Source organism: Peromyscus eremicus, chromosome X (genome assembly GCF_949786415.1).
Source record: "Peromyscus eremicus chromosome X, PerEre_H2_v1, whole genome shotgun sequence".
In the NCBI taxonomy this organism is placed as follows: domain Eukaryota; kingdom Metazoa; phylum Chordata; class Mammalia; order Rodentia; family Cricetidae; genus Peromyscus; species Peromyscus eremicus.
In genome coordinates this window covers 10,019,799-10,033,783 of record NC_081439.1, presented here as the reverse complement: position 1 = coordinate 10,033,783, position 13,985 = coordinate 10,019,799, and the positions used below count along the sequence as shown (strand labels likewise).

The window sequence follows — 13,985 nt, the reverse complement described above, 5'->3', positions numbered from 1 at the left end:
ACTTAGGGGCTGGGAAGAGAGCTCAGTCAGTAAAGTGCTTGCCACGTATGAATAAGAATTTGAGTTCAGATCGAAGTATCTACATAGAAAGCCAGGTATGGTGACACACATTTGTAATCCCAGCACTAAATAAGAGAAGACACCTAAAACTGACTTCCAGCTTCTACAAGAATACAACACACACACACACACACACACACACACACACACACACACACACGCATATGCACTTACCTGTACACATGCACATGTACACACACACACAAATAGTTCACTGAAAAGACTAGTATTTGGCTGGCAAAAAAAAAATTACAATGAATTAGCTCCAGAGAGACTAACAGTGAGACTGTTATGGTCGTCATCTAGAAGGGAAGGGATGAAGGGATGTACTTTGATTATAGTGCAAGGACTGAAGAGGCGGGAAGATCTGAAATTGGTGTCTTAATGATGGTTTCTGGTACCTTGTTCAACTCACAAATCTGTGAAATGAGAAGTGGTAACAATTTACTGTAGGGGAAGTGTTCTCAACAAAGACAGTGCCAGATGAAAATGCCCTCCTCTCTCTAGCAGATCCCCTTTTATATTGCAGAGTCATTTTTGTCAGTTGATTATATGCTTTAAACACAAATAGAAAGTTCTAGCCAGTTTCTGGTGAGACCTTAATTGTAGGGCTTGAGCCAGGTGCTTGGCTCCTAATACTTATCTCCAAATGTGCTGGTTCCAAAGACTGCTTTGACTGCCATGGGCTGATGTGGCTTTAGGTTTTCCTAACTAATGGAATCAAGGTACTTTTCCTGTTTTCTCCAGAACTAGAAAGACTCACGGGGCCTTTTTCCATGGCCACAGCAATCATTCTCCACCTTCAGCTTTGTTTGCAGGAGGTAGAGTGAACTTCCAAACTCTGAGACACACCGAGGCTTTCAAGAATTCACTTAAGAATAGAAATAATGACAAAGATCCATTCCTTAAAAAGACACAAACACAAACACGGGCAGTTTTGCTAGGAGCACTTCATATGCTTCCTGTGGGTTTCTGTAGCCACACAGTCTTTGCAAGAGTGCAAAGAATACATCAGAGGCCTGGGAAAGCTGCATCAAATTCATGTTTGGGAGAACTCCAGAGAGCTTCTCTGGGTGGGAATGGGAAAGATTTCCCCTTTCTCTGACAGATTTGCTATAAGAGCTCAGATGGTTACATAATTAGGGTGCTGACTGGGCCCTAAATTCCTAGCTCCCTCTTTGTGAAGTTCCAGATCCAAATCTTCTTTCACTGGCTCTTCCTGGAGACATGATGTCCACTTACTGAGGGAGCGAGCGACTCTGAGACAACCTTGAAAACCCGTCACCCCACAACTAACTCAGCTGATGTGATTTGCCTCCAGATGAGCAAGTCTGGAGTATTTCCCTTCCCCAGAGTTTTACAATCTCTGGCTTGGACTGAAATCCCCTCTGTCTGTTTTAACAGCCCTAGCAGAGCTCACTTCCCAAGATACTTCTTAGAGATGTGCCAAGATAGGGCTCCAGCTGAATAGTATTCTGTGGTGTAGAAAGCAAGGGGGTGAGGTATATAGGAAGGCTTGGAGAGTGGAAAAGGAAGGGAGAAATGGTATAATTATATTATATAAAAATAATATAAGTAATTTTAAAAAGGAACTATCTAGAAATATGCTAGAAAAAGGGGGGAAGGGCTCCAGAGAAATGCTTCCTTCGCTTCTGAGAAAAGCCAGCTGGCAAGTTAGGAATCAGCAGAAACGGTGGCAAAGAGGAACCTGGTGGCTGGCTGCCTGACTGAGAGAGGAGGGACCTGCAGCCTGTCCAACTAAGCCAAGAAAGCCAAGGGCAAGTCCCAAAACATAAGCAGTAGTAAGTGCCTGAGCTGGCCAATCTAGGATTCTGTGGGTGTCTGAGGCTTGGCGGCAAGCTATACTATATAAGGGTAGAAGCTGAGAGAAAGGAGGTGGAGGGGGGAGCAGGAGAGAGGAGGAAAAGCACATGAAAAAGAAAGGGGTGTCTGCCTGGTACAGGCTCAACCAGAAGAGGAGGCTCTTTCAGTTAGACTGTCTCTCCTTCCCCTCTAAGCCCCTTTTAACACAATGGTTGTCAAGGAGGTGGGAGTGGAGGCACTAACATCATAAAACCGCATTTCCCTAGCAAGGGAGCTAAAGACTCCCTTGCGTTTTGCCCCTAATCAGTTCCTTCAAAACTTTAAACCTGCAAGCATCAGCTCAAAGCGCAAATGTTCTTGTCTATTAACTCACATGTCGTTCGTTCGTTCGTTCATTCATTCATTCACTCAGAACATGATTCCCTACGTTTGTCTACCCAGCTCCCTAGCTGGGAACTCCTTATCCTTTTATCTCAATTCCAAGAAATTTCTTCTCGGGCGGGCTCCAGATTTTAACTTCCCATAGTGATGTTGAACACATAGGCAAGTATTTGCACACTTTCTAATTCATGTCACCTCTTTTCTATTAACAGAAAGTTAAAACCTCTGCAAAGATTGACGCTTCATTCCAAAGCCACAGGGGTGCATGCCATGCATGTAGCCCTGCTCCTCTGCAGCTCTCTGTTAACCTAAGACTTCATTGTGAGGACATTAACTAGAGATTTTTAAAAAAAGCATTTTCAAAGAGAATTTTCCCTGCACTCTGAAGACTCAGTAAATACCAGGATCCCCTTAGATGCTGGAGACCACGCCCTCCAGCACAACCCCGAGCCTTTCCCACTTTCCCTGGTGCTAACCAAGAGCATGCCACATGTCACCACTCTCAGCTGGCACTTCTCCCTCAGAGAAGCAAACTTTCTCGGAATTCCGGAGTATGGAGCGTGGGGCGGGGGTGGGGTGGGGTGGGGTGGGGTGGGGTGGGGTGGGGGTAGGACGGACACGAGACAAGAGGATGCATGAAGGTTCCTCAGGCTGGTGAAGTCCATGAGTCTTGGCAGCTCCAGAGGGGGCCAAGATATGGGGCGCCTTCCAAAAGCAAGACGCCAGGCCCAGAGCGTTGACAGCCATCAAAACCGTGAGAGGCAAAAAAAAAAAAAAAAAAAAAAAGCAACGCGGTGTGGTGAGACAGAAGCAAAAGAGCCTGTGACCAAACTTTCTCTTCGTAGCCTTCTATGCCAAGAGGGTTTGGTTTAAATCCCGGAGCCCTGGGAGCAGAAGGTGCTCAGGCTCAGGTTCTGGGCACGGCGTGATCCCATAGCTTCAGATCCCCCTCCATGTACCCAGTCGGGAGCCCCACTCCTCTTGACCGGCTCCCTGGAACTTGCCAAAGCTGAGTTCACAGTAAACAAAGGGCGCCCCCACACCTCCCGCTGTTCCGAGCCAGGGGTTTCAGCAGACGGCTCCAAGGTTCCTTGATGCCCCGCTGGGGAGACACCCCCATCTCTAGGTCCTACCTGGGAAGCCCTGGCTGGGTGGGACGCACAGCAGCAGCAGTAGCAGCAGCGCTTGAGGCAGCAACAGCACGGGGCCGAGTCCCGGGCTCCCCATGGCCAGCCGGAGCTTCCCTTGCAGGGCAGACTGCTCAGCGCGCTTAAGGGGCGGGAAGAGGCCCGGAGACCAAGGGGCTGTGTAGTGAGCCAGAGCCGCTAAGGCCAGGCTGGAAAACTCCTCCTCGGCCTCCTTCTTTCCCTCCCTCCAGTCTGGGGCCTGGCCTCCCTCCCTCCCTCCCTCCTCCTCCTCCTCCTCCTTCACCTCCTCCTCCCTGGAACACAGAGTGGTTCAGGGTTCCCCGCCCCACCATTTGCCCACCCCCTCTTTTTGTTCCATCCCTTCTTTCCGGCTGTTCCTCTCGGAGCCAGAGGTCTCCCAGCGAGAGGCTCTAGAAACCCATTACATCCAAAAGTATCCTTTGCTCCATTTGCACGCCCCTCAGCTCCAACACACAAGCTAGTGCCTCCAGGACCTCAGGGATCCTGGGCCCTTAGAACGAATCCACGCTTGCTGAAGGTTGAAGTCCCTGTGTGTCACATAGAAAAAGAGGCAACCTAGAAATTCAGAGTTGCCCTCTGAAGCTGCATGTCACGGCCACGTACACTGGTTTGACACTCATGACTACGCCTGAAGTTCATTATTATTATTATGCCCAGGAAAAAAAACCAACAGCCGCTCAAAAACTCGTTATGGAAAGACCCGGGTTTGGAACCAAGGTGTGCTATTACACCAGCGCCAAGGCCCATACTACAGGGTTTTATGTTTCTCTTTTGGAAAGGACTGAATCAAGGACTAGGCCTGCTGTGCGGCGGTTTAGAATGAGACTTAAGGGTCAGCTGACAGGGAGCACATGGCACAGGAAGTTCTCTGCCTACCTACAGCCTCACGGACTCAGTGGTAGTTTTCTGCAGCCAGATCTGTCCATCTCCAGAGTGGTGCTCAACCACCGCCAGAACAGCAGGAGGATCCACCCTATGGAAAGGCGTGGCTACGTTCCGGCTTCAGGATAGGGTTTCTAGGCTGCCCCCAAGATGGCTCTGGTTTCATAGCGGCCTTTGTGGAAGACAAAACCCAGCTAGTTGCCATTGGGATCATAGAGCAATGTGACTAGACAAGAATCATATCCATTACAGAACTCCAACTATCTCCTTCCAGGACGGTCCCTTTGCTAGGCCAAGGTCTCTGGGAGCAACTCTTCCCATTCTCCTCTCTCTTTCACCTCTCTCATCTCTTACTCTCCTCTCTCTCCTCTTTCTGTCCCCTCTGTCTCTCTTCTCTCCTCTCTCTCTCTCCTATCGTTCTCCTCTTTCTCCCCTCTCCCTGTCCTCTCCCCTCTCTTCTCTCTCTCTCTCCCCTCTCTCTGTAACTTTCTCCCCTCTCCTCTTTCTCTCTCTCCTCTCTCTGTCCTCTCACTCTCTACTTTGTCTCTCTCCCTCTTCTTTCTCCTCTCTCTCCTCTCTCTCCCCCTCTCTTCTCTCTCTCTGCTCTCTCTCTACATTCTCTCTGTCCTCTCCCATCTCTCCTCTCTCTCCTCTCATGCTCCTCTCTCTTTCCCTCTCTCCCCTTCTCTCCTTTCTCTCCACTCTTTCTGCTCCTTTCTCTCTCTCAACTCTCTCTCCTCTCTCTCTCTACTTTCTCTCTTTTTTCTCTCAACTCTCTCTCCCTCCCCTCTCTCCTCCCTCTATTCTCTCTCTCACCTCTCTCTCCTCTCTCCCTCCTCTCTCTCTCCTATCACACTCTCCTCTCTCTCATCTCTCCCTGTTCTCTCTCTCATCTTTCTCTTCTCTCTCTGTCTCCTCTCTCTTCTTTCACTCTCCTCTCTCTTCTCTCTTTTATCTCTCTCTCCTCTCTCCTCAGTCTCTCTCTCCTATCTCCCTCCTCTCTCTCTGCTCTCTCTCCTCTCTGTCTCTTCCCCCTCTCCTCTCTCTCTCCTCTTTCTCCCCTTTCTCTCTGTCTTCTCTCTCCCCCTCTCTCCTCTCTCTCTCCTCTCTATCTGAATCCTCTCTCTCCTCTCTCTCTCCTCTCTCCTCTCTCTCTCTCTCTGGGGTAGACTTGAATCAGGAGATTTTAATTTGTTCATTCGAAAGGGCCTTTCCCATTTCTCACTAAAGCCCCAAACCTGGGCTTCCTTATCATCCCCTCCAGTATTTGAGCAAACTTCTTCCTACCTCCTTTGGGGTTTGCCATTGATGATACTTCCTTCAGTTAATGCTCCAGTTGCAAAATCTGGGAGCAGTGGCCTCCCTAAGATCAGACTCTTCAGAAAGTAGTCATCAGTCCTGTCATAGGCTGACCAGAATCCCAAAGGAGCTTCATGAAATCGCTGTTTCAGATACTAGCCTGGACAATGACGTCAGAATCCTTAGGGACGTGACACAGACTTGAGCTGGTGTACCTTTTTACTCTTCCCTGGTTTTAGAATAGGGTAACCTCGTGATAGGCTTTCTCAAGTTGGGTGCTATTGACATTTGGGGCTAAAGGTTTCTTTCCTGGGAATAGGTTTCTTTGAGCATTAAAGGGTATTTAGTTGTATACTCAGCACCTATACACCAGATATCAGGGGCAGCCCCCAATGCCCAGTTGTGACAACCAACAACTATCACAAGACATTACCAAATGTCTCACATATCAAAAATTGCTCCCAGTTAAGAACAATTATTCTAGGTCCACAAGCAAGGAGTTATATGCACTCCAAATTCCAAGTCTAAGCTAGCCTTGTCCAGTGGCCTTCCTTTTGATATGGCCTCTAACGTGAGGTCTCTTCATGAAGACCAGCTTCATTGAGAAGCAGCATCTGGCTCTCTCCTATCACCAGAATCTGTCTTAGCCACAGGAAATGAAATACTAAGTGTTAAGAGTCACCCAGTTTAGCCAAATATGGAGATGCATACCTGTAATTGCAGGAAGATCACAAGTTTGAGGCCAGCACGGACTACGTAGGGAGACCCTATCTCTCACATTGATATCCATACCAAATTGTAATTGGATTTTCATTTATTATTACTTTTGATGCTGCTGCTCTTCTTCTTCTTCTTCTTATTATTATTATTATTATTATTATTATTATTATTATTATTATTTGGATAGATGGAATGAGGGCAGAAAGAAGGTGAGGAAGTAAGTTTATGAACCCATATAACACTATCTTGATAGACAACACAATAGTTAATAGGCCCTGTTTGAGATTTCAAAAATGAACCATACATGAAAAGCCCAAGGATTAATTAGATTAATGAGTTGATTCAATGAAAAAGAGTCACCCAGAGATGGACGCCGCATTACTATTAGTGAGTGAGCAAAAGGCGTTGTGGTCTTCAACATGAAACTAGAAGGGTAATAAATAATTTCCAAATATTTGCACATGCAGGAATGTTGAACTGACTTGAAACCTCAAATCATAAAAAGACAAATAGACCCTGTTTGAGATTTCAAAAATCAACCAGACATGAAAAATCCAAGGATTTTTAGAAATGAAGTGTTTTTCTCCATCAAGCATATAAAGATGTGTGTGTGAAGTGTTAGTTTAGCAATATGAACAGTAGCAATAGTTTAGTGGTTTCTGTACATATCAATATCCATGAATAGAATCATTTTATTAATTATGAGTATGTATGTGATTAAATACCATGTGACCTTTAAAAATGAACAAGATGCCTATGTACTTTTATGAAATGTCCTCAAGATATACTGCATAATGAAATGATAAGGAGTAAAATAATGCTTCAGCCGGGCGGTGGTGGCGCACGCCTTTAATCCCAGCACTCGGGAGGCAGAGCCAGGTGGATCTCTGTGAGTTCGAGGCCAGCCTGGACTACCAAGTGAGTTCCAGGAAAGGCGCAAAGCTACACAGAGAAACCCTGTCTCGAGAAAAAAAAATGAAAAAAGAAATAATGCTTCTAGTAGGCTGATGTTTGTGGTGTAGAGAAATCAGGGTAACATACTACAGTATGGAGAACGCAGAGTAGGAACAATTGATATTATTAAAGAATCCTTTGTACTGTTGAAATGTTTAAGCATGTGATATTTCTTTTTATTATTAGAAAAATAAAGAATGGAAAGTGGTTTTTTAAAATACACAGCTGACATGATGGTGTGCACCTAAAATCTCAGCACTCAGGAGGCTGAGGCAAGAGGATTATAGGTGTAAGGCCAGCCTGGGCTACATATGAACCCTGTCTAGGTGGGGGAAAGGACCTTCACAGTATTGTCAGCAACACTGTAGCAGTGCTGCCCACAAGAAAATTTGAAGATAACTCAGGGGTATACAGACATCTGTCCTGTCTTCTGAAGAATTCTCTAACCCTGGGCAAAGTGGCCGAGCAGGGGAGGAAGAAGGAAACACAGACATGAGAGTCTGGCAGGCGTGACAGTCATCTGCAGTGCGGAGAGGTAGAACTCAATAAGTCTTGTTCCCTGGACCATAGCAGAATGGGTCACAGGGAAGAACAATGGGATGGATTCCCAAGATTCACTCCCTCTTCTTTTCCTTGAACTTGTACACTCAGAGGCAGCACTGGAAGAGGACCTGACAGTCATCCACATACTGCAGCAAAGGGGTGCCTAAGAAAGTCAAGGTCAAGACCAGCTCCTCCCTATTCCATCCAGTCTTCCACACCTCTTCATTTACCCATCCTCTTAAGCCTGAACTTTGGCTCCTTCCTTTCCACGTCTTTCGCATAGTAAATGATTGGTAAGGGGGAATTTAAGTGACTCACTCACCATTCCTTAGAAAATGAGTCATCATGATGGTAAGAGCCAGGAACCTCTCTTAGTTTCCATCACGTTCAAGTCTACCGTAACGATCCCATGTTTTGGTTTGTATCACTTCTTTGTACACAAACCCAAAACATTGACTCCTGTTGTAAATAGAAAACCAAGTATAAGATTGTAAGAGGAGTTTGCTGTGATATGTTGGACTGATATTTGGTAAAATTTATTGGGTACGATTAACTGGGAAATAATGTTTTCTGGGTATAGCAGAACAGTTTCTTGCTAACTAGCAGTGCTTACTGCATATGTCATAAATATTTCCTGCTAACTGATAAGATGCTTTAACTTCTGATTTTAGTATGTTGTAGTATAAATACCCATGGCCAGATTCTTTAACTGAAAACATCTGAGAGACAAATTGTTTAATGGATCTGACATAAAAAAATAAAATCTGATGAATATTTTTAAATTAGATTTCTCAGATATCAAATGACTATCAAATTGCTATGACAGTTTCTAAAGTCTTACTCTGTGTATCTGCACTTATCGCAGTTAGCACAGGACATTTCAGAGAGCAGCGCCTATGCAAACTGCAAAAGACATTAGACTTTCCAAGAACAAAGAATAGAAGTACAAGGTGGTTTGACATGCACCTATTGGAATTGTGATGAATGAATACAAGATTGGGGCGAGCTGGGTTAGTGCTGTGCTTATTGGTTTCTGTTTAAAAACTCAACTCTGACAGGGTTATCTGAGAATGCCCAAAGGCAAGTACAAAGTAATTAAAGACAGTCTAAGGGTAAGGCCCATTTACAATCTTCTGGTTTAAAGAGACTTCTTTTCTCTGATACTTCGAATCACCCAACACAAGAAATAGAGACTATGTCCACTCTGAAGATGCAAAGGAAAATAGATCTGTAATATAATAATAAACTATAGAAAAGCAGATGTAACCTTTAGAGGACAGGTCACATGTCCTCCCCACACCTTCCCACCGCACCAGAAGGACAGCAGCACCACGTGTAGGAATATCAGCTGAGTCAGTGAGAAGATTTGGGGAAGCACAAAGTCAAGAAAGGAGACAAAACAAAATGGAAACTGAAGGGGAAAAGGCATCCAGCATCAGTGGCTATAGCAAGTGTTGATCATGGCCCATGTTCTAGGCAGTCAGGTCCTTTCCATTTAAAGACTGACATCAGAACTTCTCTTAGGAAGTAGAATCCACTCCAGAACCCTGTTCTGTGGACTGCTTCATCTCTACAACAGAGGATGTGCTTGGAAATCTTAATTACACAAAAACGTTTTCTCTTGTCACATGAGATAACATAAACCTGGGAGTGGCTCCAGGAGGAAATGGTAAAGATAGCCACTTCAGAATTCTGCCTACCACCGTCAGCAGTTCAGTAAAGCATACAAGAGGGGAGAATGGGAAGCCTGGTTTAGAGCAGCAGCATTTATATTCCTATACAGCATCTCTGAGAGACATAAGAATTCCTCTCAGTAAGCACTATTGTGAGCACCTGCCTGCTCACTTGAATGGACAAAGCAGACTCATTTTGTCAGTTGATTATAGGCTTTAAACACAAATAGAAATTTCTAGCCAGTAGAAACTGGTAAGACCTTATTTGAGCTGATGGAATACCTTGCCCACTGTCATCTTCTACAGAACAGAACTTTTCTTAAAATTCATTTTCTATACCAACCACAGATGCCCCTCTCATCCTTCCTTCCACCCCTACCCTTGCTTAACTCCTCCCCCAATCCCTCATCCCCTCCTCCAAAAGGGTAAGTTTTCCCATGGGGAGGACAGCAAAGCCTGGTACATTCAGTTGAGGCAGGACCAAGCCCCTCCCGCTGCATCATGGCTGAACTAGGTGTCTCACCACAGGGAATGGGCTCCAGAAAACCAGCTCATGCACCAGGGATAGATCCTGATCGCACTGCCAGGGACCCCTCAAACAGACCCAGCTACAGAACAGAACATTTATACCAAACTGTACCTGGAGGTTTCTTGGTCCCACCTGGCCCCGCGGTCCTGCAGTTATTTATAAAATAATCACTCAGAGGCTTATGTTAATTCCAAACTGTATGGCCTATGGGATCAGGCTTCTCAATAGCTAGCTCTTACAATGCAACTCAGCCCATTTCCATCAATCTATATGTTGCCACATGGCTGTGGCCTTACTGGTCTGTTGGCATCTTCTTGCTCCTTGGGCAGCTGCTCATGTCTCTCTACTCCACCCTTCTTCTCTCTGTATCTCTGCTTGGATTTCCCACCTGGCTGTAAGCTTTCTTGCCATAGGCCAAAATAGCTTTATTTATTATCCAATGAGAGCCACACATATTCACAGCATACAGAAAGACATCCCACAGCACCAAACTCAAACTCAAATCACAACAAATGAGGTTTAGCCGTGGGCTATATTCATATAAGTTTTTTTTTTTATCATGTTCTTCATTATCCTGGATTCATAGATGTGGACTGGTCCTCTGAAGACAGTTTTGGCATGAGATAGGGGCCATCACCTTACAGGCCTGGATAATGTCCTCCCAGATGTTTTGAGTTAGAACTCTATGCTGTTTCTTACTTATCCAATGTTCATAAATCCAGGAGGCCAGAACTGAAAATGGAAGAGTTATTATGTCAGCGCAATGGCACATTCCCTGAATTTGAGAGATAGAGGCAGGAAGACTTTCAAATTGCAGGCCAGACTGAGCCACATAGAGGAACACTGTCAAGAAAAGAGGAGAAAAAGAAGTGAAGGGAAAGGAAAGAAGGAGCATTAGAGTGACACCATTCACAATTACCTTTAGTGATTTGCTAGCAAAATGTAGTTTCCCATATCCGCTGGTCAAGAGATTATAGTTCCAAAGGGACCAACACAAATTTCATTTAGTGAAAGTTGAGAATATTGCCTGACCACTCTAGGTACAGCGTAGCATTGGATTAACAAACAGGAAAGGCTGTTGCTGTCTGGATGGGGTGTTTAAGGCTACCAGAGATATATTAGATTGCAATTATCACACAATAAGTGTATAACACAGCATGCCTGGAATATAGGAAATTCTCAATGGTGTCTCTTAATAGTCCCATGTGATATATTAAAATCAATAGAAAATTGTAATTCAACTCAGGTAAGACTGCTAATATTCCCAGAGCTTTCAGGAACAATGTTTTGTGCCTATCCATCGAAGAAAAACAATGAACAGCTGAGGTACTTGCTGAAAACAATAAGAGCAGGAATAAGGGGGCATGCGCATTGTAGAAATGAGACATATACTTGTCTTTCTTCCTTATTTTAATGCAAACAGCTTTACATACACAGTAGCCAGATACTTTTATTTTCTTCCAATTTTCATCACCTTATTAACTAGCACAAAATAGTCTTAAGAAGTTTATTTAAGACATCACAACTTAAATATGCAATAGACAAGATATCAAAGGAAAAGTGTGAATCAGCTTGGAAAAAAATGAGCATGACTCAAAGATAAAAATGAACTTTGTAATCTCTTTTGGGGAAAGAGAACTTTTCTCAGTTGTATAAGGGATAATTGTGTCAGGCAGCAAAAGACCTTAATATTATCTTTATTCAGAGATTTAAATATATGTTTAGGAGATGTCAATGGCCTCCAGGTTGACTAGGAGTGAACTTTAATGGTTTTCTAATGTATCAACTTGCCTAAGCTGAGGTACATTTCCCAGAATTCATTGTCTGGGTTTTTTCCAGTTAGGATCAGCCACAGGGGAGATGTTCAGGGATTTTGAAACTGTTAGAGAAGCACTGGACATTCTGAAACACGCATGCTCTGTTTGCTCACCTCATTGGTGTGAAATAACAACCGGGCCTGCAAATGATCTACCTTTCCCAGAGAGATTCTCCTTCAGTGTCTCAGACTCCAAGGCCATACTGTGCATTTATCTCTAGACAAAATACAATCCCACTTCTGCTAGATGTTCTCACCACTAAGGCCAGAAATGAGAAATAACATGATTTCCAGTTCTTCCTCGTGGGCTTCCAATTTATCCTTGCTGGTTCTGGCCTGTTCTTGCTCTCCTCCACTTGATGTTGTCTTTGCTCCCCTACTGTTTGTCTTATGATCTTCAAGCTCCAGCAATGAACAGATTCAGAGACAATGGACATACAGTGGCCTGCTCAGGCAGCTCTCACCGCTCTGTGAAGCAGGTGCCTTTAACACATCCATATTAGACTGACTTCATATACTTCTTACTGATCTTGCTTTTCTGGTCGGTCTTGTACTGAGGCTGTTGAGGAGCCAGCATGGAGGGAAAAAAAATGCATTTCAGTTTGAACACGTCAAGATTACAATGCAAGCAGAACAATCATGCGGGGGCTATCTAGAAATAAGGCCAATTGAAATTCAAGAGATGAGTGGGGAAAGGCTGTACATTTGGAGTGTTGGATATAAAGGTCACAGCTGTCCTCATCACAGTGCACATGATCTGACTTTTGAAAATGTTGGGAAAAAGATAGGGGAAATAAAGGATAGCCACACAGGGAAGGTATTGTGAGTACTAACTTCTGCATCTCAATGGTGGTGGGACATCCGAATCTCATATCAGTTTGGCTCCAGATATGACCTGAAGAAATATGTACAAGGGAACATGACTCAGCACTAAGGACATATGGGAGTATGGTCTAGGGCCAAGAAGGACAAAAGAAAAATGGAACAAAGTGAAGGAATGTAGGCTAAATGCTTTCTTGATTAAGGATTGAGCACCGTAACTTCAAAGACTTCATTCAACCTAGGTTGTAATTTGGTTTATAGCATAATTACTCCTCTTTCTTATCAGAATAGCAGTGAAACAGGAGGTCAGGACACTTCAGAGGCAGAAATAGCTTAATATGAAAATGAGGAAACAATCCATTTGTGCCCCTGAGGCTACGAATTTGAATTATGCATACAGACTTTTCTCAGAGGTACGTCTCAACACGAATATCATTATATTGATTTGCATCTCCCCAGACACAGATACACAAACACCATTTCTAGGTCTATGGGATTGGCTCTGTTGTCTACAGAAGCAGTAGACGGAAGGCAGTTGAAGGGACACAGCCTTCTGCAGGAAGGCAGCTCCACCATCTTCAGTTGGCAGCTCTTCCTAAGCTTTGCTAATTCTGGTGATGCTTTCATCCATCCATGGGGGCTTAGCATTTTAGAATGGTGATTCATTCAGAAAGGATCTGTTGGAAGTAACAGCCTTATGACATAGTTGAATTCAAAGAAAGATGATTTGGAGGAGATGGAAAGTTCTGATGTCTCTTTGTGTAATCAATCCAAAAATCAGCATCAGTGCTGGGTCTTATGCTAGCAAATTAGTTCAAGAATATCTAAAAGGGCTTCCAGCTGCAGCGGCAGGCAGCATACATCACCATTTTACTCCATCCTTCTTGCTGCCTCTGTATGCATGCTTTACAGGCTGCGGCTCGCGCTTTTGTCCATGGCCTTTCTCCTCCTTTCCCTAAAGACTTTCCTTGGATGTGGAATATCTCTGACTCATTGGGAGGTCCTCAGGGAAGACAGACAACACACAGAAATACTGCTGTTTGGCCAGAGTTCCGAGGGCTGAAGCCAACTACACAACCGAAGCCAAGTTTAAAAACAATGAGTTAATAGTCCTTCCTGGCTTTGTATCATGTTGTTAATGATAACTAACCAAATGCTTCATTTTAGCCAAATCTTTTTTTTTTAAAGATTTATTTATTTATTATGTATACAGTGTTCTGTCTGCATGTGTCCCTGCAGGCCAGAAGAGGGCACCAGATCTCATTACAGATGGTTGTGAGCCACCATGTGGTTGTGGGAATTGAACTCAGGAC

At 44.3% G+C, this 13,985-nt stretch overlaps 1 protein-coding gene across 2 annotated transcripts in view; it reads right to left on the bottom strand.

Annotated features, from left to right (window-relative positions):
• Srpx (sushi repeat containing protein X-linked) overlaps positions 1-3,632 on the bottom strand; it is a 73,944-nt gene extending 70,312 nt beyond the window's left edge. Inside the window, exon 1 of one of the 2 annotated variants that reach the window (XM_059250799.1) lies at positions 3,399-3,632. In XM_059250799.1, the coding sequence (XP_059106782.1) occupies positions 3,399-3,492 (94 nt within the window). In that variant the 5' untranslated portion in view covers positions 3,493-3,632. The remainder of the gene's footprint in view (positions 1-3,398) is intronic. The other variant, XM_059250802.1, reaches the window with a different exon arrangement.
• Between the last annotated feature and the right edge of the window lie 10,353 nt (positions 3,633-13,985).